General features: G+C 36.3%; 1 protein-coding gene across 1 annotated transcript; it reads left to right on the top strand.

Moving 5' to 3' along the window:
* Positions 1-3,834: 3,834 nt before the first annotated feature.
* On the top strand, positions 3,835-23,226 carry LOC129265631 (large ribosomal subunit protein uL4m-like). Its single transcript, XM_064101405.1, has 7 exons — positions 3,835-3,982; positions 11,484-11,598; positions 12,481-12,652; positions 13,924-13,975; positions 14,939-15,056; positions 16,157-16,314; positions 19,172-23,226. The coding sequence occupies exons 1-7, from the start codon at positions 3,908-3,910 to the stop codon at positions 19,232-19,234; spliced, it is 753 nt and encodes a 250-aa protein (XP_063957475.1). The 5' UTR covers positions 3,835-3,907; the 3' UTR covers positions 19,235-23,226.
* Positions 23,227-23,793: the final 567 nt, after the last annotated feature.

The following is a 23,793-nucleotide window of genomic DNA, read 5'->3' as shown; positions in this document are numbered from 1 at the left end:
TTTGATGCTTGATTTTATATTTGTCTACCTGGAAAATGTTTTCATGCCAAACATGGGATTAGAATTCAGGAATGCCGAGTAGTTTTTTTTTGGGGGGAGGGGGTTATATTAAGTAACATATAAAAATCTTTCAAATTTATCTTTTCCCTGTATGTTTTAAGATTCGAGAGGATAGCAAAAATTAAAAGTACCTGTTTAAGGGTTGTTATACAATCCGGGTTTACCTAACTGTCTCATTTGACTAAAATAAAACTTTGAAAAAAAGAAGCTACTTACTTTTTCCTCAATTTCAGTGTATGTGTTGTAAAGAAGTAAAATAAATTTATTTTTATTTTACTTTATTTATATAGGTTCAAAATTGTGGAGGAGATAGGGAATGATATCAGGGGGAAAAATGCTCTGAGCTTCTATGATTTGAACTGATGAGTATAATTATTATCATTAAAATAACATGACAAATGTTTCAAATAATGACAATATCTGACAACGGTTCAATTCAATTAAAGGAGAATGAAACCCTTGAAACCAGCTGAATCCATATCAAAGAGAAAAATCAAAGAAACATATTGTTGAAAGTTTGAGGAAGATTGAATGAATAATAAGAAAGTTATGAGCATTTGAATATTGAGATCACTAATGCCATGTAGATCCTCCCATTGGCAATGCGACCAAGATCTGTGATGTCACACACGTACAACTCCCTCATTACTTTAGTACTTATTTCACTTATATTCTCACTTTTATAGAGTCTATCACAAGGTGAGGTGTTCTCTTTATGAGAGGACAACTGGACAAGTACAGAGGTTTCACAACATTACATCATTGATGAATTGTTTGTCATATGATTAGAATGAGCAAAAAGAGATGTTTTGGGGTATATTTTCAGTGTCCAAAAGGGGAGAGTTGTTCATCTGTGACACCATAGATCTTGGTCGCATTGCCAATGGGAGGATCTCCATAGCATTAGTGATCTCGACATTCAAATGCTCATAACTCTTCTATTGCTAGTCCTATTTTACTCAAACTTTTGTTGATCTTATTCTTCGATTTTTCTGCTTTCACAAAAGCTAACTTGCTCCAAGAGTTTCATTCTCCTTTAAAAATTGTTTATTAAAAATACTTTTTTTCCAGCCAAAGCCAAATTGCAAAAGTTTACATTTCAAACAAATCATCAATAACAAGGTAAAATAACCTAGTACTACAAGCATATTTAAATATAGACATATAAGTTATGTCATAAATAAATTTAAATCGATACTCGTTGATCAAATTGGAAATTATGCAAAATACATGTAAATATACCTAATGTGTTCTCATGGTCATTTTAGATTTTCTCATTTGTAAGAAATAATTCAATTTTTACCTGATATTAGATTGTAAAAAAAACAATACAAGAATATGGGTTTAAGTGGGTGTGTTTGTAAAGAGAGACAGATAGAGCAGAGAGATGGAATGTGAGATGTAGAAGAATAAGAGAAAAGCTAGAAAAGGCAGGAAGAGGGAGATAGAAGACAAAGGGAAAGAGAGAGAGAGGATCACACCCAGCTGTGCTGAACAATAATGATTTGTGTGACAAATGGCAAGGCATGATAACTTAGAGTTATAAATATTACATGCATATAGTGTTCCCATTTATTGGCTAAGAATAAACTTATCCGAGCTGAGATGAACAGCTCTCCAATATGAAAAATCTCCAGCACAAAATAATAGGGGCTCCTTTTTCAGCTTTTATCTCCCATTTTAGACATCAATAGTGTATCAAAAAAATAAACAAAACAATACAAATAAATAGTGGCAGTGGTGGGATCTATTAAAGTTCACATCTACAGTAGATGATATAGGGCTCAGTTTCATCGAACCGACTATTGACAATTAAATGCTACTGTCATAAGCTACTAACATTGTGTAGATATTTTTTTGGAAAAGGACAAACTTTTAGATTTGAAGCATTAGTTATGCATTTATAATTATTATGATACAGGGTCTTGATTTTATTTGGGAGATATCTCAAATGCTTGTTCTACAAAGTGAGTTTTGTTTATTTCCCTAATTTGTGAATCTTGGTAACTAGCCCTACTTAATTGTGAGATAGGGTGATGTTTCCTAGGTAGTGCATACCTCCTGCATACCTTCTTCTTCAAAAAAAGGTCTCCACTTTCAAAGGGGGGGGGGCACATTTTTGTTTTAACAGCATTTTTACATTACAAATTTTAATTTTGCATCTCAAAAGGGGGGCAAGGGCCGGCTGTGCCCCGCCTGGATCCGCCAGTGCTGATAATGGTTCTCTATCATTCAGATCTATAGCTCACATCTCCCTCCACCCCACACAGGTGGTCTTCTCTATCACATGCGGGCAGGGAAAGAGCATATTTTAGAGGCTGAATTAGGGTTTTACCATTTATTTGTCAAGAATTAGTTTTTATTCAGAGATAGTTAGAAATCTCTAGACAAACCTAAAGTTTTGGAGATATGGTTTTGCTAGTTTCCGTCCAAATACTTGTGATGTCGGGCATAATTTGCTGGCTTCCCCTCCAAAATCCTGGGAAAGAGTAATTGCTAGGGATGGCAGCGCAGGGGGGGGGGGGGGGGTTTACATTGAAAAAAAAAGGAGGAAAGTGGGAGGGAAAGGGAAAAGGAAGGAATATAACATAAAAGGGATAAAAAGAAGAGGTCTGACGGGATGTGTAACTTCATGATACAAAGTATACTTTAATTGAGAAACAAATATGACGTCACCCCGTGACCTTTAGGTTATCTCTCCCCCCACCTTCCATCCCGTTGATTTGCTAATTTTCCTTCCAAATACTTGTGATGATGGGCATGATTTGCTAACTTCCCCTCCAAATGCCTGGGAAAGAGTAATTCAAAATTGCCAGGGGTGGCAACACAGCAGGGGGATTTTAATATTGAAGAAAAAAGGAGGAAAGTGGGAGAGAAATGAAAAAGGGAGGAATGACATAAAAAGGGTAAAAGAGGTCTGACCGGATGTGTAACTTCATGATACAAAGTACAAATGAATTGAGAAACAAATGTGACGTCACCCTCGTGACCTTTAGGTTATCTCCCCCTACCCTCCATCCCGTTATCTTCATTTATTTGCTGAAGATATTCAGAATAACCTGTTATTTTTCCGTGCAATTTTTTTTTGGGATGGATGGTTGATTCATTATTATTCAAATGCAATAGTAGTGATATAATTGTTTTGATTATCACTGATTTTAACCAGGGCCCTGACTGAATTAAGCCAGCGCAGAAATCCAGTGCTTGATGTGGGTGCGTTTCATTAACATTTTTGTCTGAAAAGGCAAGCTGTCAGATCTTACACCTTTCCTTGAGTTTGATTTAGCTGGGAAGCATTCATTGGTCTAATCATTATAGGTCCATGGTCTAATGCATGCCAATTCATTACCAACTAGTCTACATATCATTTGGTCTATCATCCACATGGTCAAATTGCCATTCCTTCCACTCACCATTTTGTCTAATAACCAGTTGGTCTAATAGCCATTTAGTCCATAAACCATTTGGTCTATAAGTGTGAATTGGGCGAAATTAATGAAAAGGATATGGGTATTAGCTGGTTAGAAGGAAATGGTCATCCTGGTCATATACTAACTGGTGCACTAGACGAAGTGATTATTGGACCAAATTGTTGTTAGACGAAATATTGATGGACGGAATGGCAATAGACTAAATGAAGGTAGACCATGTGATGTGTGGACGTCTGGACGGGATGGTTATATGCGAATCGGCAGTTCACCCTTTCATAATGTTCCCCTGATTTTTTTTATTTCTTTCTTTCATTTTACCAACACCGTATCTATCATGAGGCACCGCATATATAAAAAGGTACGGTACATGCTGCGCTGGGAACGGGAACGCGAACGAAGGATCAAGTTGTTCAAAAATGTTTACTGTTCTCCCCCGAATTACAAGCTTATCTACTAGAGCTTTTTCTTGCTTGACCACCTATGGAAATAAAGTGAGTATATTGACAATGTAAGTCGACGGATTGGGGAACTTGCGATAGCATCCTCTGCTTCGTACTGCTTAGTTTGTGACTCAGTCACACAAGTCACAACGTCAACGGCATGGAGCACGACCTGGACGCCTGGCCTGGCGGCAGGGTAACCCAGGGAGCTGTGAGCCGGAGCCCAGGACTGGGCCGGGTACTACTACTACTAGTACTAGTACTAGTAGTAGCCGGGGGCCGATTGCACGAAAGGGTCTTTCCAAGGACCGTCTTTCGTGTCGCCCATCTTTTATGATGCGCTATAACTTATAAGCGGGGTGTTTCTGAAATTTATGATAAACAAATAAAATTCGTAAGCTTGCTTTTAAATCAAATTTTATACAATTTTAAGATATCACATCATTTTATAAACAAATATTTTGTTTATTTTAACGGACAAATAAAATATATTTGCAGATAATTTATTTGAAATGCGTTTCACATGGCGTATCATAAAAGATGGGCGACACGAAAGACGGTCCTTGGAAAGACCCTTTCGTCAGTAGAGGCACACGGCCAATATGGGAGACTCTCTCCAATAGGGGAGACAATCTCCCACATTGGAGACTTGCTTTGCAAAAGGACAAAAGAAACAACACCAACAAAAGCATGATTTTTTCCACCCAAAATTTTGTCTCACTGAGGTCAGAAGCCCATTTGTTTTGTGTGTGATTGACAACAAAAATCCTTATCAAAACAAAAGGAGACAGTGAATTTTTAAAGTAGACGGTGAAAAGGGGTAATTTTTCATGAGGAATCTGCTTATCACATTTTTATTTGCCGCCAAGGTAATCCTTTAGCAGCAAATGTAAACAAAGGAAATTGGTCTCCAAAACTGGAGACTGTCTCTGAAATTGGATCCCCAAATTCTTTACAAAAGTCTCTGATATTGGAGATAATCTCCCACATTGGAGACAGTCTCCAATATTGGCCGTGCGCCTCTACTGTTCGTGCAATCGGCCCCTGGAGGCGTCTGGGGAGTGAAAGTAATATACTGTACGTATGGCAAGGCTCGACATTAGCGGTGGCCTGGGGCCACCAGAAATTCACCTCGGGCAACCATTATTGAAAAAATATTAAGTTTTGGTGGCCCGAATCGGGCAACCAATAATTTTCAGAATAGCGCAATTTTTCTCCCCATTTTGCACGCATTTATCAACTTTCTACAGTTCAAATTGCAAGCCAGTTCGTCATGCGCCCTTTTTGGTGATCTACACACAAACACACACACAAAGTTGGCCTACCGCTATAGCATTAAGTAGCTTTTATCCAGCCGGCCGCGCTGGCCGGCTGGCGTGAGCTTTGCATGCTTGAAGCAGCTGTGCGTTAGCAGCCTATTCAGACTCAGGGAGCTGCAATACGAAATGTTGCTGCCAAGAAATCTTCCACAGAACTGTGAAAATCCAAGTCAAAGTCACATTTTACACCAATGAAATGCCCTTCTACAGACTTTTTTGCTAAAATCTGGTGTATCCTGATTATTTGCAAGCATTAAAAAGAGGAATCATGACCTCTCTTTTGACTAAAAAAGATCGATTTCCAAATGAAAATAATACACATAAAAACACATAGGTGAATACATCACGTTCCCACCTGTGCATTTGTATGAATGTTGTTACTTGGTTTCTTTCGAAGCTGTGTCTTTTCCGGTCTTTTCTAGCCAAAAATAAACAGACAGTTACTTTCTTTCTTGTTCATAAATGACTTCTTAAACAACTCTTGAGAAAGTAAATACTTTGGGAAGGCATTTCATTAATATGAAATGTGAATTTTTCCAACATTTTGGCAAATAGAGGGAAGGAATTTTCTCACACTTTTTTTGCAGTTTTATTACTTTCTTTCATTTTTTTTTACTGTGGTTAAACCATTTATACCCATTTATTCATTTTTAATGTTTTTCTTTATTTTTTTGGGGCCACCAAAATCTAATATCGGGCCACCAAAAAAAATTATTTGAAGGTTTTGGTGGCCCGAACGGGCCACCACCAAAAAAAGTTAATGTGGAGCCTTGCGTATGGTCACTCCCCTAACGCCTGGCATTGTGAACTATAGGCTCCTACGTATCGAGGGAAAAGGCAACTATAATTAGTTCAAGTATAAAAATGCGTCAAACTGCTAGTTATGTTTAGAATCTGAGGTCACGACTGCTGTACATGGGTAAAAACATTGGTTGGCAACGTTTGGCAAAAAATTGATAGTTATGGTTACAAAATTACGAATAAATTATATGAAGTAATAAAAGTAGAAGAGAGTTTACTTACACTTGTTGACATCGCCATCTTTGATCCTTTGTTAATTTAGACCTAGTTACGTGACGCGTATAGAGGGCGGCAAAATCATGAGCGGTGCTAGATTAAAAAGTGCTAAAATGTCCCGCTTCAACCACTGAACTAGAAAAATATGTGGAAGTCGTGTACACCCAAGCAAAACATCGCCGGCGAACTCGATAAGTCACGTGACCGCCGCCATTTTGCTAGGTCAATTGTTCGAGAACGCGCCGTAGAAGGCAAGATGCAATATGTTTTCTCTATGTATGTGACCATACGTACAGTATATTACTTTCACTCCCCAGACGCCTCCAGGCTAGGTACTAGGCAGACATTAGAAAGCTGGCAGCCGTCTGTTTTGAGGAGTTTTTTAAAACATTTTTATTATCTTTAAATTTCTCCTCGTACACGGTACACAGACGGCTCGCTATCGTGCAGCTACCATGGGTTAACATAACCCAGGGAGCCCAGGGGCTTACCGTGTATTTGACCATACTCACGGGACAAGGGTGATTTATGGTCTAAATATTTGGAAAGAGTTCCATATGCACCCCCCACCAAAAATAACAAAAGATTGTTGAGACTTCCGGTTCGTTCACTTCAGATTTTTCTATCATTTTTTTTACTGTTGCTTACCTTAGTGGGGACTCGAATTCACCTTGGTTGATCTGCAGTCAAGACCTTTCCCGCTATGCTAGCGAGAAGCGCTGATACCGGAAAGGGTATTTTTACGATTATCAGGCGATAGTTCGACTAGTCTTGACTCGCAGACCCTTTACTGACTAAATAAACCGATGTCTATGGACAATTACGCGCACAAGATCTCGCTCGAAATTTGACTGAATAAATGTATTTCCACTTCCCCATCATATATGTTCGATATTAGGGCTAGATATATTATTCTGAACCTTCTCCATCTTTTTATTTTCAATTTTAGTGGGGGGTGCATATGGAACTCCAAATATTTCTCCAAATGAATTGTAAAAACAGAAATTATGCACTTACCACGATTATATGGATGAAGGTCTAACGAGTGGCAGTTTCCTGACATCTGGGGCCCGTTTCTCAACACCGTCATAAGTCTAACTTCTTGACTAAATCGGAGATAGTGAGCTACTTGTCCGCTAACCGTTTCACGAAGCCCTCTTTACCAAGATCGGGTACAACAACCTCACTAAATATTTATGACACCTCCGAACCTGTCTTAACTTCTTTCTTAATGACGTAGTGGCATCACGTGGGTAGACTATGACATGCGAAAGTGCCTAGAAATTTTAGTTATAATCTTACGTAATCAATCATAGTGGTTGAAATTACATCACAAAACAAGTGGGTTAATGCATTCAATGATAATTGTAATACAAAGAAACTATAAAAACTGTTGGTAAACGCCACAAAACCATTCATTTTGAAATAGTAAAATGATTTAATCGATAAAGATTCTACCACGTCAGGCCATCCATAACTGAACTCGTATTTGTTGTTTTCAGACCCCTATTAACAGTTGGATGAATTATAGCTCTAATTTATGCATATAATTTGTCCAATATCGTATCTTTCAGTATCAATGATTAAAAATGTTTCGTTAAACTATATTTTAATGACGTTTGGAATCGTAAAAGTCCGTATAATTATCATCATTTTACAAAGAAAACCGTTATGGTTTACTTTCGTAAACTATTAAAATTGGGTCTCCTGGGGGTACCCATCTAAACGTCCACAAGTGATTTTATAGTCATGAAATGAATTATTCATAATTTAATTTTCTCTGCAATTGAATGCTCCAGTCTTCATGGTCTAAGTATGTATGATGCATAATTCACCTGTGCTATTATTTTGAAAAGATTTATTTCCCAATTCATCATAATATTTGCAATTTTGTCATAAATTTTCTTTTTGAAAATTATGCTATTTTGTGACTAAGGCTACATCTCGTCTGCTCTTTTTACCGATAGTATTGATAACAAGGTATTCTAGTTAGGAAGCCTTTCGAGAAACAGGTTAAGTAAGATTGGAACTAACTCCGTGGTTGGTGGATAAAGATATGACTAACTTGTCCATGTGTTGAGAAACGGGCAGCTGGGCACAGACTGGAACCTCAAAAAACGAAAAGTTCTCTCCTTCTACCCCCGTCTCGATCGGCCATTTTTGTTATGAATCGTAACAAAATGGCCGATCGAGATTGTGGTAAAAGGAGAGAACTTTTCGTTTTTTTGAGGTTCCAGTTTGTGCCCAGATGTCAGGAAACTGCCACTCGTTAGACCTTCATCCATATAATCGTGGTAAGTGCATAATTTCTGTTTTCACAATTCATTTGGAGAAATATTTAGACCATAAATCACCCTTGTCCCGTGAGTATGGTCAAATACACGGTAAGCCCCTGGGCTCCCTGGGTTAGGGTTAACAATGCAAAATCCCCGCGACGGGGTTATCGATTTTTGTCTTTAGTTTATTTCATAAAAATATATAAAAAGAACTGGACCAAAAGGCCAAAATAAAGATTATTATTCTGTTTTGGCCTGAAACGCATCAAAATGGGAAAAATAAACTTAAGTTAAAAGGGAAAAAACTAATGTAAATCGGAAAAAAAATCAGATAGAAAATTGGATCGGCAGTTAAGGCTTATAGATATCGCTTCTAAAATCGAATCAAAAATCGAATCGGCGATGTTTAAAAACAAAGGAATAGACTCTACATCAAATTTTGTTTTGTCTTCCTGACAAAGTCACAAAGTCGAATGCATTGGAATGGAAGTCGCCAACATGCGCGATCGTTTGGAACATGTTTTAAAAGTTTTTGAGGTGTTACTGCTTTAAAATAAACCGAGTGATTTTTACTAGAAAGATAAACGAATGACGCATCTTCTGAGCAAAGTCTCAAAGGAAAATGAAATAAAAATAATTCTCATAGATCACAGGTTAATGAACGATCGTCTGGACATCTTTTATAAGTATTTTTAGGTGCTAGCGATTCAGAATTATTGGAATGATCTCTTGATCTCGTACGACGCATCATCTTAAAGTCGCAAGTGCAATTAAAACGTAGTAGAAGTCGCAAGCACGCGCAATGATTCGGAACATGTTATTAAAATGTTTTGAGGAGCTAGCGTTTTCAAGTCAATTTATTACTATCTTGAGAAATGAACTTTTGATATCCAAGAAGAAATATAAAAGAAGCATCTCCCCACGAAGTTGCAAAGACAAATAAATTGACGGCGGCGTCCGCTATCACCACAAGGTTGAAGAGAAGATGTCTATCATCATACAGGAGGTAAGAGAGTAACGCATTGATCTCCGTCCGTAAAACGACCTCTAAAAGTTCACAGCGGCATCTGCTATCACCGCGAGGTTGAAGAGAAGACATATCATTTTTGTAAACAATGTAAGAGAGTAGCGCATTGATCTCCGTCCGTAAAACGACCTTTAAAAGTTCACAGCGGCATCCGCTATCACCACGAGGTTGAAGAGAAGATGTATATCATAAACGATGTAAGAGAGTAACGCAATGAGCTCCGTCAGAAGTACGATCTTTAAAAGTTCACGGCGGTGTCCGCTATCACCACGAGGTTAAAAAGAAAATGTATATCAATAAACGATGTAAGAGAGCAACGCAATGAGCTCCGTCAGTAATACGATCTTTAAAAGTTCACGGCGGCGTCCGCTATGACCACGAGGTTGAAGAGAAGATGTATATCATAAACGATGTAAGAGAGCAACGCAATGAGCTCCGTCAGTAGTACGATCTTTAAAAGTTCACGGCGGCGTCCGCTATGACCACGAGGTTGAAGAGAAGATGTATATCATCACATACAATGTAAGAGAGTAACGCAGTGAGCTCCGTCAGAAGTACGATCTTTAAAAGTTCACGGCGGCGTCCGCTATCACCATGAGGTTGAAGAGAAGATGTATATCATCATAAACGATGTAAGAGAGTAATGCAATGAGCTCCGTCAGTAGTACGATCTTTAAAAGGTCATGGCGGCGTCCACTATCACCACGAGGATGAAGAGAAGATGTATATCATCACATACAATGTAAGAGAGTAACGCAATGAGCTCCGTCAGAAGTACGATCTTTAAAAGTTCACGGCGGCTTCCACTATCACCACGAGGTTGGAAAGAAAATGTATATCAATAAATGATGTAAGAGAGTAACGCAATGAGCTCCGTCAGAAGTACGATCTTTAAAAGTTCACGGCGGCGTCCGCTATCACCACGAGGTTGAAGAGAAGATGTATATCATCATAAACGATGTAAGAGAGTAACGCAATGAGCTCTGTCAGTAGTACGATCTTTAAAAGTTCACGGCGGCTTCCACTATCACCACGAGGTTGGAAAGAAAATGTATATCAATAAATGATGTAAGAGAGTAACGCAATGAGCTCCGTCAGAAGTACGATCTTTAAAAGTTCACGGCGGCGTCCGCTATCACCACGAGGTTGAAGAGAAGATGTATATCATCATAAACGATGTAAGAGAGTAACGCAATGAGCTCTGTCAGTAGTACGATCTTTAAAAGTTCACGGCGGCGTCCGCTATCACCGCGAGGTTGAAGAGAAGATGTATATCATCATAAACAATGTAAGAAGAGTAACGCAATGAGCTCCATCAGTAGTACGATCTCTAAAATCCCCAGAAACGACAGTTATTCCTGTCTAATCATAACGTTGTTCATTGAATGAGTGTCATAAACTAGGTCTAGGCCAGGCCCCTGGCGTAGCCCTCGAGCTTCAGCCTTAGCTTAGTATACTATAGACAGCTGGCAGATGTTGGGGGATGCGTGTACCCATCAGCTCTCGCCTAGTGGGCCACCATCGGTGAATGAGATGATAGTAAAATGTCAGAAATTGTTAAATAAATCCCCAGAAATGACAGTTATTCTGTTGAACTTTTACTTTGACCTAGTTATTCATTAGTTCCTGAAGATAGTTTCAGTAAAGGTAGATGGACTTTCAAAACCAAAACAAACCAACATGTGCTCACATACATTTTATGAAGCAAGTTTTGGATGCTGTGCCTAAAGCATGAAGCAGTTCTTGCGATGTCGTGAAGCAAAAGGTCATTATCCTTGTCCTGAAGTTGGAAGCTAAACTAAACTCTCTTGCCCTCTCTACCTGCACTTGATGCTACCTAACTGTACTTCTTGCACACTCCAAAGCATACTTATCAACCCAAATTTACTAAAGTTTTAATTCCTTTTTTCCAGACTTTTGTAAAATCAGTTAGTAGAAGTGGAGCCCTATCATCATGCTGGTCCTCCTGGTCTCTGAATGCTTCATGGCTTATTAAGTTCAATCAAAAGAATGGCAATACAGAAAGATGTAAGTATCTTGTTAACTTTAGCACATCACATAAAATATAGATTACATTCTTTGACAATTTTGTTTTTGCTATTTGAACACTTACTTTCACACTTTCAATAGCCTAAGATATGACATATAATTGAAAGAAGGCCCCGGTTAGCTTTAAGACAATGAAAGGTTCATTTTCTATTATCTTAATTCACTAATAAGTGATACCAACATGTATGACATTTCAAATTTTCTCTAAGGTCACACTTATAGCTAAGTCAAACCATTATCAGATTTTTTTTGTTAAAGGACAAGTCCACTCCAATAAAAAGTTGATTTGAATAAAAGGAGAAATATCTAATAAACATACTGAAAATTTCATCAAAATGGAATGTAAAATATGAAAGTTATGACATTTTAAAATTTTGCTTAATTTTGCAAAATAGTTATTTCAGTATGGAAATGAGCAGACTGACAACATCACCCACTCACTATTTCTTTTGTATTTTGTTATATGAAATATGAAAAATTATAATTTTCTCATTGTCATGTGAATGAAACAAAATGTTATTCCTCCCTGAACATGCGGAATGACCATTATTTTAACGGATAATGATTAAAAAGTCAAGTTGGTCCTTGTCAACTGTTAAAATCTAAATATTGTATACCGGTAATTCAAACAATAAAAACAAAAGAAATAGTGAGTGAGGGACATCATCGACTCTCATTTGCATATCACTGAGTTGTGCATATAGCTGTTTTGTGAAGAATAAGCGAAACTTAGAATTGTCCCTTAGAATTTTCAGCGTTATGCTTGTTTGATTTTCTCTGTCAATTCAATCAACAATTTTCTAGGGTGGACTTGACCTTAAAGCAATTTATTATGCATTTTTTGTTCAATATATGGTGTAGATTACTCCAGTGATGAAGCATCAGGTTTACCTCTGGTTACAAGCAGAGAATTACTTCACTCTGATCCAACATTAGAACCTGTTCAAGCATGGCTAGAAACAATGAATTCACTTGAAGACAACAAACTTGGTCTCATAGATCTTCATCCACATGTCTTTGCTACATTTCCTAGGTAGGTACCATCCTAGTCTATAGACACAGACCTTGATTATAACCTTTAATCAAAAGTTGATTTAGAGTCAAGTTGTTGATTCAGTTGAAAGGCTTCAATAAATAATTCCCTGTATTAAAGGACCTTGAGACTGCAACTAGAGATCACTTTGTTTTAAAGTGAAAGGTGTTGCACAGCAAGCTAGTATCACCATGAGGTGAATTTTATTAAAGGGATACTGTTCTCCAAACGAAAGAGGACATTTACACAGTGAGGTTACATCCAATAGACTCATGCTATAGAATAGTATTATTGATAAATATGTTACCTCTGCTAATTAAACAGAAATGACAACACAAAACATTCTTGTGTGATTTTGTATGAAATTTCATTGGTAAACATGTGTCATTTTTCTTGGAGATCATTCTAATAAACTTGATATTAAAATAGACTAGCATTTAAAGGGATGGTCCGGGCTGAATGTATTTATAGCTGAATAGATAGAGTATAATTCACTGAGCAAAATGCCGAAAATTTCATCAAAATCGGATAACAAATAACAAAGTTATTGAATTTTAAAGTTTAGTAATATTTTGTGAAAACAGTCGTCATGAATATTCATTAGGTGGGCTGATGATGTCACATCCCCACTTGTTCTTTTGTATTTTATTATATGAAATTAGGTTTATTCAAATTTTTTCCTCCAAGAACTAGAAAAATTGGATTGACAACTGATTCAGTGCATTAGATATTTATTGCTGCAACGTATTTCATTATAAGGGAGACATATTATTCACACAAGTATGAAATAATGAAAAAATAATGATTTTATGTAATAACATAAGAAAACGAAAAGTGGGGATGTGACATTATCAGCCCACCTGATGAATATTCATGACGGCTGTTTTCACAAAATATTGCTAAACTTTAAACTTCAATAACTTTATTATTTCTTATCCGATTTTGATGAAATTTTCGGCATTTTGCTCAGTGAATTCTACTCTATGTATTAAGATATAAATATTTTCAGCCCGGACCATCCCTTTAACACAAGTGTCAGTTTTTGGTTTTGTGCTTTGTGAATCCACCACATATATCTCTTTTTATATCATCATTTATAATGTAAGAAAACTGTTCTCTACAGGTTGAAATCTAGTCATGCCTTTGGAATAATTAAATCATTACTGGATACAAAACTATACGAATTCACCTCCTTCCTACAAGTCTTATTTCTTTTCTTACATGTTTATTGTTTTATCCCCATTCTCTTTTCTTTTCCCTTCCATTCACAGGATAGATATCTTACATAGGAATGTTCTATGGCAGAGAAATTACAAGAGAATAGTATGTATCTATATAAATATCGTATAGAAAAAAGAGGGACATAGAGCATTTCAGTATACAGTCCCTCAGCATGAAACAAACTTCCTGATAATATCAGAGAATGATCTTCTTAATCAAGTTAAAGCTATGTTCTTACCTTTCAAAGGTAAATCAAAATTTTCCAGATTTATGATGCATTGTACCCATAAACAATTAGTGTTAAGAAGTACTGAGCCTAACCGAGCCATAATTATAAATTATAAATGTCAATTATATATATTTTTCCTGTTTATTGTTTGATATTACTCACACAATAATGTGTGAATTTGGACCTGCACAATAAAGCATTCGAGATTTAATATTGAGGAGAAATTGAAAATATATTCAGTTTTGGAAATTGAAATCATGTGTGTATTATATGACATCTCATTTAAATGAGCAAGGAATAAGAAGGATGACTTGATTGTAACCATGTATCAGTATTATTTGAAAAGGACTCATTTCTATCACATTTAATTTAACTTTAATGTGCCCACCAATTCATTTCTTTAAAAGCTGAGCCATGTATAAACCTTTTTTGTTTGTTACATGGGCAGGCAAGTAGAAGTAGTGGGTTCTCTATGGGTGGGGTGGGGTGCAAATATAGGCATCAATTTGCATTGAAATAAAATTCTTTCAGATTTTGTTAAAGAGCAGAAATTTGAATTTGTAGAAAAATAATTTCCTTTCCAGGATTTTCAATGCCATGTCTTAACATTTCAACGAGGAATAATGCTTTGTCTGGGAATTGTTCTATATTTCTAGGGAAGTCTACTACGGTACCTTGGGCGTGCTACTTGTTTTTGTACAACAATGGTTTAATACTCTGCCAAGGCTGTCAACAAAATGGTGTTTAAAAACTGACAAAATTGAAAATATTTATGTTAAATAACAAAATTGTAAAGCCATTATCCTATTGTTGCACATTTTGTTTGATTGCTGCAGAGTTTAGCAAATGCTAAAAGCAGGGCAGAGGTAAGAGGAGGTGGAAGGAAACCATGGCGACAGAAGGGTACTGGTCGAGCTAGACATGGTAGCAGAAGATCACCTATCTGGGTTGGAGGTCAGTCATTATAATCATCATTGTAGTAGTAGTAGTAGTAGTAGTAGTAGTAGTGGTAGTAGTCATAGTAGTGGAATTAGTAGTAGTAGTATTAGTAGTAGTCATAGTAGTAGTATTAGTAGTAGTAGTAGTAGTAGTAGTAATAGTAGTATATAATAGTAGTAGTAGTAGTAGTAGTAGTAGTAATAGTAGTATATAATAGTAGTAGTAGTAGTAGTAGAAGTAGTAGTAGTAGAAGTCGTAGTAGTCATAGTAGTAGTAGTAATAGTAGTAGTAGTCATAGTAGTAGTAGTAGTAGTAGTAGTAGTCATCGTAGTAGTAGTAGTAGTAGTAGTCATCATAGTAGTAGTAGTAGTAGTAGTAGTAGTCATCATAGTAGTAGTAGTAGTAATAGTAGTAGTAGTCATCATAGTAGTAGTAGAAGTAGTAGTAGTAGAAGTAGTAGTCATAGTAGTCGTAGTAGTAGTAGTAGTCATAGTAGTAGTAGTAGTGGTAGTAGTACCGGTAGTAGTAGTAGTAGTAGTAGTAGTAGTAGTCATAGTAGTCGTAGTAGTAGAAGTAGAAGTAGTAGTAGTAGTAGTAGTAGTAGTAGTAGTAGTAGTAGTAGTAGTAGTAGTCATCATAGTAGTAGTAGTAGTAGTTGTAGTCGTAGTAGTAGTAGTAGTCGTAGTAGTAGTAGTAGTAGTAGTAGTAGTAGTCGTCATAGTAGTAGTAGTAATCGTAGTAGTCATAGTAGTCATCATAGTAGTAGTAGTAATAGTAGTAGTAATAGTAGTAGTAGTAGTAGTAGTCGTCATAGTAGTAGTAGTAATCGTAGTAGTCATAGTAGTCATCATAGTAGTAGTAGTAGTAGTAATAGTAATAGTAATAGTAGTAGAAGTAGTAGTAGTAGTAGTAGTAGTAGTAGTAATAGTATAATGAAACATACATCGCTGTTAGATTAGGATGGCGTTGTCTTCAGTTAGAGCTTAGTATGATGAAAGCTTTAATTTTTGTATGTAATGTTATTTCTTGTGATTTCAAGAGCATCTTTCATAGTTTTCCTAGCTTTATACAACATATGTTTTTTTTCTTCTATCATTCATATGATTGACTTACAGGTGGTAAAGCATTGGGGCCAAGAGGTCCTAGAAGCTACTGGTATGTATTACCTAATGAAATAAGAGCTCATGGTCTGAGGGTTGCGCTCACTGTTAAATTGACCCAAGACGATCTTCATATAGTAGACTCACTTGACATCCCATCATCCGATCCTGGGGTAAGAATTAAGCAACAAAGCATAGCAAAAATCATTTTTGGAGACCCCAACCAGACCCAAAAGTGAAATTGATTAATGAAATAGCATTCAGAGGCTTATTAACTACAAGACACACCAGTGCAAGTTTTATGTATTTTCACCATTATCAGCTGAGTATTTTGCTTGAGATTAGCTCCAATATTGGGTTTTGCAAATAGGCTTAATTGTGCTTTCCACCAGCCTCAATTCCATGATGTCTTTCTGTGTCAGAAACGTTGTGATTCCATCTATTGGTTTGTACACAGAAAGGAATGGATAATTGTTTCGTTATCCAGATTACACAATTGATAATTTTCACTTTATCAGGATATCATTAATAGCTTTTACTGCATGCTTTATTTATAAAACCTACTGGTTTTAATTTAGTTTTTGCCATGTTTTATTTCCTGCTTATTTGGCACAACTTACCATCTCTATCTTCATTCAGATCATGTGTAACAGTTTTTCATGACATAACAATTAAGGCCAAATAAGAGCCAAAGATAGAAATCACAAATCATAGTCAAGAGCTTCAGGCCTCTATCAATCCCTCTACAAATTGTTTTTAAAGAAATATTCAAAATCTGGAAATCAATTTAAAAAAAATCTTTTAAACCTATGTAATCACATAACTTCTGACACAGTAAAATGTCAATGTCAAGTAATTCAGGCCCTTAAGAGCGCCATAAATTATATTTTTGAAACCCGATAATTGGAGTCTTCTTATGCAAATAACTCAGCTGGCAAGCGGTTAGTATTTGTGAAATTTACATTGTTGTGCTTTGTAGCATAATATAGAGTTTCCACTTGTCAATTTCACTTTTAGCTCTGGTGTGGGTCTATGACAGTTTATAATCCATTTTCTTGTTGCTGTGGCTGTGGTTTTTCCTTAGCTTGTTTGCACCTCTGAATTAGCATCTAATCCAATCAAGATATAAGTTCAGTTTATGAGTTAGAAGGGTTGATAAATGGTATTGTGTGAATGTTATTCAGTCAGCAAATCAAGTTTAGAAGACATGTGGTTACAACAATCTGAAGCTCCATTCATACTTATATACATGTGCAATATTATATGATTAATATCATCAACTTCATTCATATGATGATGAAATATTTGATCTGAAAACCTATTTTATATGGACCCTTGATAGTATTAGACTTGAAAATCTGTTGAAATTAATATGAAATTAGTGTGAAAATTGCCAATTCATATATGACACGAAAGGCATGTTATACTTTGGCTTGTATTCTTAAGCCCAATTTACAATAAACCATGGTCTAACCCTGTGCTTAAATTATGGCAAGCTGAAAATGTCAACATTTTGTTTACATTTTATATTTCTTATGTTTATTATTTGGTTCCTCATGCTTAAGTCATTATTCCAAGAAAGATATGAATGATTAAAATGTCAAATGAATTGATAGATTGAACCTGTACTGTTAGAGATTTGTGTCATAACTGACTATCCATAGTTAAACCACAGCTATAGATCAGAGATTGAATTACACCTGAATTCAGAATGTGGGCCTCTGTGTTTAAAATTTTGGTTTTTTTTTTATTTGGTCTTGTCTGCAAAGTAGATCGAGACTGTAGGTGCCGCTTTTTCGACAGCGGCGTCATCAACATTGAAATCTTAACTAAGGTGAAGTTTTTGAAATGTGATAATAGCTAAAGAAATTATATGGACCTTGTTTATGAAATTGAAACATCACTGATCATCCTGCATAAGTTTCAGGTCACATGACCAAGTTCAAAGGTTATTTAGGGTCAAAGAACTTTAAACCATGCTTTGGTTATCAACATAGAAATCTTAAACATGGTTAAAGGGGAATCCAGCCTTGGCCATAAAATGTTGTGTTGGGAAGGAGAAAAATAAATTAAACAGAATGGTGAAAGTCTGAAAAAAATTGGACAAGCAATAAGAAAGTTATAGCTGCTTTAAAATTGAGATCACTAATACTATGTAGATTTCAAAATGGCAACTGGGTAAGTAAATTATGATAAGGGACAAGGACAACTTTCCCATAGGCCATGTACTTTATTATCAGGGATTTGTGGTTTTCTCCAAAGTACCCATTCCCCTGGGGCAGTAATCTAAATATAACCTAGGTAGTATATTGTTTTATGTCCTCATGAAAGAAAAATATAATTTGAAATAAAACTTATGGGAAAAATGACATTTTAGCCATAATATGTATTGGAGTACATGGAAGAGTAGTCCTTGCCTTACATCACTATGACATCCCATATGCGGCCAATTTGAAGTCTCCATGGTTATAGTGATTACCAATATTTACAACTTTTAAAAATTCATAACTTTCTTGTTGTTTGTCCAATATTGTTCAAACTTTCACCTATCAACTTGTCTGATTTTTCTTTTCCTTATAAAAACAAGTTTTTATTTGGGTTGGATTCCCCTTTAAGGTTTTGAAATGTCATCATAACTTTTAAACTTATGGATCTGGCCCATGAAAATTGGTGGACAAAAGGGTAATCAAGTATCACTGATTGTCTTGCAAAAGTTTATGGTCACATGATTAAGGTCAAAGGTAATTTAGGGTTAATGTACTTAGTATTTTATTAATGTAAATAATTATTCATCTGCTATTCAGCTGCTATATTGAATCGTGTAATGCATGCAAGACTGTAAGAGGCATTCCACTTGTTTTAGACAAGACAATTGAAATGGCTCTTCTTCTTTTTTGCCTAAAATCTTGCTAAGATTGAATGAAAACCCACATTGTGATTTTTCCTTTACATCTATGTTTTTTTAATAAATCTTTTTCATTTAATGTGTGTATTTTTCATAGTCTTGTATTTATTTTGTGTTTTTTCCAGTACCTGCAAGATCTATGCAAGGAACGTTACTGGGGAGAATCAGTGCTCTTTGTAGATGTGTAAGTTTCCAATTATTATTTTTCTTCTTTGAATTGTAAGTTTGGAAAGTGACAAAGCATTCATGTAAAAAAACTTAAAACTGCAATTCACACTTCGGCTTCTGTTTGTTTCTCATTGCCATAATGTAGCATTTCATTAAGTCATCACTGCAAACTTGTTATTTTCAAAGTATTGACATTTCCATACATTTTGCACGTTACAACGACTGCGGTTAAAGAAATAAAGCAACACAAAACATTTCAGACAATTTTGCAAGTGAATAGGGTAATCCCTACTGTCAACATACATTTCAAAGCTTCTGTTTCACTTTCCTGGGCTTGGAAAAAAAATCCTTCAAGATTTTAGTTTTGATTTTGTTGCCTGTATTCTCTTTATTATGATGCCACTATTTGACTATAAATAATTGAATTTGAATTATAGTTGAATATGGACAATTTGAGGACATCTTTTACAGGGGAAGTTCCCACAGATAAAAAAAAATGCTTTAAAAAAACAAAAATATTGGTGAAGATTTGATAAATAATAATGAGTCAAAGAATAACAGGGTTATGAATTTTTAAACTTTTCATTTTTCTGATGTCACAGATGGGCAGCTCCTCTATATTCATGTGATATAAACTACAGAATTTTTTGATATTTGGGATGGATATTTATCATCAGACATATCATTTCACCTTGTATTTATAAGATGATCTTTTTATTCACCATTTTCCTTAAAAAACAGAATTTATGGATTTTAAGCTGCTCACATCATAAATTACAGCCTTTATTATTTTTCAATGGATTTTCACCGAACCTTGACCAATATCTTTCTCTAATTTTTCTTATCATCAAGGTGACCTTCTCCTTTAAAGAAGAGTTACTAGGCTTACAATTATACCATGGTCAATTTGGTGATGAAGTAACAAGAAGGTTTAGATTATAATTTTGGAACTTCTTTTGAGATATTAAGAAGTGTGTGTGTGTCTGGATGGGCATGCACATGTGTTTGATTAGTGAAAACCTTATCAAACTTGTTATAGATATACATGTATATGAGATATTCTCATCAAGTTTTTGAGTTTTGTGGCAAGTAAAGTTAGTTACTCAATGTGTAAAGTGATGATTGAATAGTGAGAGTGCTGGGGCTCATGGCATAGAATGTCAATATTACGGTAACATTGACATTTCCAAGGATATTATGTCCTCCTAAAGAAAGAAAGTAGGACTGTACAATTATGGTATGATTTCACAAACTTCCTAGCAGCATCACTCCCTTTTGTAAAGCAAAGGAAAATCATGAAATGTAATATATCAAAATCTATCAGAAAATTGTATTTTCATTTTGATAAGGCCAAAAAAATTTCTCGCTCACTCACTCGCAACTTCAGGGATTTTGCCCATATGCCATGTTCTGTCCCTCAACTTCAGCTCATTAAATACACCGCTGACCAAGCAAACAAAATCTGGGACTGTGAACTATATACAGTGTATATATTTTTTACCTAATTGGCCCACAAACTCCATTTCCATAGATGCAACTCTGAATAAATGTATCATAGACCACAGCTATCCAACGTTCTCGCCAGGTTCATTATGGCGGTTGGTGGCGCGAAACGACGCAAGCCGCGCAGCGGCTTCGGTGCGTGCAAAGCATGCACGGGGGGGGGGGGTGTTGCACCTCCCGCGCGAAGCGCCGGAACTAGCGAAAATATCAATATCGACGAGCTTAGGTTGCTGCTAAATGCAACACATTTTATGTCTATTTAATGCTTCTCCGGCCACACAGCCGTAACGGTTGCGGGAATTGCGATTGAAGCAGAAAATCAAAGGCATTACTGATAACTTCAAAACCGTTGAATTCAAAAGGAAAGGATTCAAAGTCAATCTCATTTTATACTTACAGTTAATAGATTTATTCACATCGATGATATTGATAAATTTACTCCATACTTTCCAATGTTTAGATCGCTACATCCTGTAGAAAGTTTGATTTATTTTGTGAATGCTTGTTGCTTCTTATGTCAATGACCGACTACATCAACGGACCGCATGCGTAGCCCCTTGCGCTGCACCATGCCCTTATCAAAATCCAAAGATTGTTCCGACTTTATCGAAGCCTCGGAAGTTCCTAGGCTTCAAAATACTGGGCATCGGTATCATGAGACGGGGTCCCCAACTTCTATAATTTGCATGTTTTTTTCAGATACTCACTGAAACTATAACTCTCATAAGACTTCTGTTGATGATTTTTATACTAATAATATCCAATGAAGATTTGTTTCTCACTATCAGTTATTGCTATGTTCATTTAAGATAATGAATGTGCTCACCATGAGCATGAGAAATATTTTTAGTCATTCATAATGAATACTTTAATATTACGATTTTGTTGTTATAAAATAATAAATAATCACGATCTAAAATTTGTTTTGAAAGGATAGCTTAATTGACAGGAAAGCAGATTTCTATTTTTACATAATACACTATGTACAATTACAGCGTGTGTGAAAGAGAGAGAAAGAGGGGGGGGTTATAGGATGGTCGAAGGGAGAGAGCGAAAAGGGAGGGGATCGTGGACAGTGAAAAGGGGATTTTGAGATCGTGTGTGTGGGATTGGTGAAGAAGTCAACATTCGAAGAGAATACACATTTATAGACGTATCTACACTACTGATGATGATGACGGCTGAATCATCTTACTTTACATGTATACTATGGCGATTTTAAATTTAAAAGTGTTTTCTTGCACCATGAGTGGGAAGAGGTGTGTGATTCAATAAATTGCAACACAATATAACCATAGGTGCAGTTTTAAAGTTACAGAAATGCACAAACAGATTTTTTTTTAATGAAGAAAAAAAAAGTCAGAAAGATTTTCTTAATTTTATAGCCCCCACCCAGCGTAAACAACATGAAGAATATTTGAGGTCACGAAATCAGCTGATTAGCACTCAAACAACAGATTAACAGGTCACGCACGTGGCACACATTCCAATTGCGGGAATTCGGGGAAACCTGTTTTCAAGCACAATAATTGGCTCAACCCAGAAAGTGAATACTAATTCGATCACGTGCCATCGGCTTTTAATAGGGCGTCTCGTAATTCCACACATTCTAACTCATTTCATATATCATCAAATGTTAATAAATCATTTTGCTGTAAGTAAATGAGTTGGATATTATATCAATCCATTCCTTTGGCTTTTTCATTATTAACGTGATCTTTGATTAGGCCCCTCCGAGCTCCGGCAGTGTCATCGGAAAAGCATTCATGTACCCCGGTCCTAAGGCTGGGACTGACTGGATGAAATTAAATTTCGATCGAATTTTGATATGATTTTGGACACTCTTTACTTATGACAAAATAAGTGACAATATCAACTGAAATTTGTAACATCTGAATTACATTGCTCAACCCAGTAACCGAGGGTACCCCTCTCTCCTCACTTTATTTTTTTAAATATTTAAGACGTAAATAATGTGAGCAATGCGGGGTAAACATCTTCGCGCTTGAGAAAGAGTCTTGGGCCTCGAGTGGAGGTCGTATTGTATAGGGTCACTCACACGTATTGCGAGGTTAGTATTAGTATACTAACCTCGCACCATGAACCGCGTTTGGCAGTGGATTTCTAACTAGTGGGTCGCGCGTGCTGCGATCCCGCTTCTGGTGTCCACAATACACTACTTCTATGGCTTGATTTTTCTGTGCGTGGCGGCATGTAATGAACCCTTGAGTGGTATAGGGTAGAGTGAGTCAAAGAAATCCTGGGAAGATATCGTGGACGAAATAATCGACAAGTTTATTTTAGGATCTGAAAAGCAAATTGTTTTTTTGGTTTTTTTTACATATTCAGTTTTTGGTGTAGATCTAGGCCTGTTTTACAGTTGTTGGCCACGTTTGTCGGGGAAATTCACGGTTGGCGGCTTTGCCCTGAAAACTTTCAGGGTAGTCGGCGCCTGCCCACCGTGACGCATGGTAGCGAGAACGTTGCCTGAGCTATCTATGCCCCCCCCCCCCCAAAAAAAAATTGTCCAATATAGATCAATTCATAACAACCACAGGCAATTGTGTAAGCATTAGGTCTGATGATTATTCCTTTGGTTTTTGTCTCGCCTGCATAGCAGAGCGAGACTATAGACGCCGCTTTTCCGACGGCGGCGGCGGCGGCGTCAACATCAAATCTTAACCTAAGGTTAAGTTTTTGAAATGACATCATAACTTAGAAAGTGTATGGACCTAGTTCATGAAACTTGGACATAAGGTTGATCAAGTATTACTGAACATCCTGCCTGAGTTTCAGGTCACATGACCAAGGTCAAAGGTCATTTAGGGTCAATGAACTTAGACCATGTTGGGAAAATTATTTTCAAAATCTTAACCGAAGGTTAAGTTTTTGAAATGACGTCATAACTTAGAAAGTTTATGGACCTAGTTCATGAAACTTGGGCATAAGGTTAATCAAGTATTAGTGAACATCCTGGTCGAGTTTCAGGTCACGTGACCAAGGTCAAAGGTCATTTAGGGTCAATGAACTTTGGTCAAGTTCGGGGTATTTGTTGAATTACTATCATAACTTTGAA

Source organism: Lytechinus pictus, chromosome 7, assembly GCF_037042905.1.
Source record: "Lytechinus pictus isolate F3 Inbred chromosome 7, Lp3.0, whole genome shotgun sequence".
Lineage (NCBI taxonomy): Eukaryota > Metazoa > Echinodermata > Echinoidea > Temnopleuroida > Toxopneustidae > Lytechinus > Lytechinus pictus.
Note: the sequence above shows the minus strand (reverse complement) of the source record. Positions and strands in the feature narration are given on the sequence as shown.

What these genes read in the sequence shown, in the direction of transcription:
- LOC129265631 (XM_064101405.1), top strand. Translation starts at nt 3,908, where the DNA reads ATGTTTACTGTTCTCCCCCGAATTACAAGCTTATCTACTAGAGCTTTT. An exon ending in AGAGAAATTACAAGAGAATA is followed by an intron (nt 13,976 to 14,938) that starts GTATGTATCTAT and finishes TGATTGCTGCAG; the next exon opens with AGTTTAGCAAATGCTAAAAG. An exon ending in TCCCATCATCCGATCCTGGG is followed by an intron (nt 16,315 to 19,171) that starts GTAAGAATTAAG and finishes TGTTTTTTCCAG; the next exon opens with TACCTGCAAGATCTATGCAA.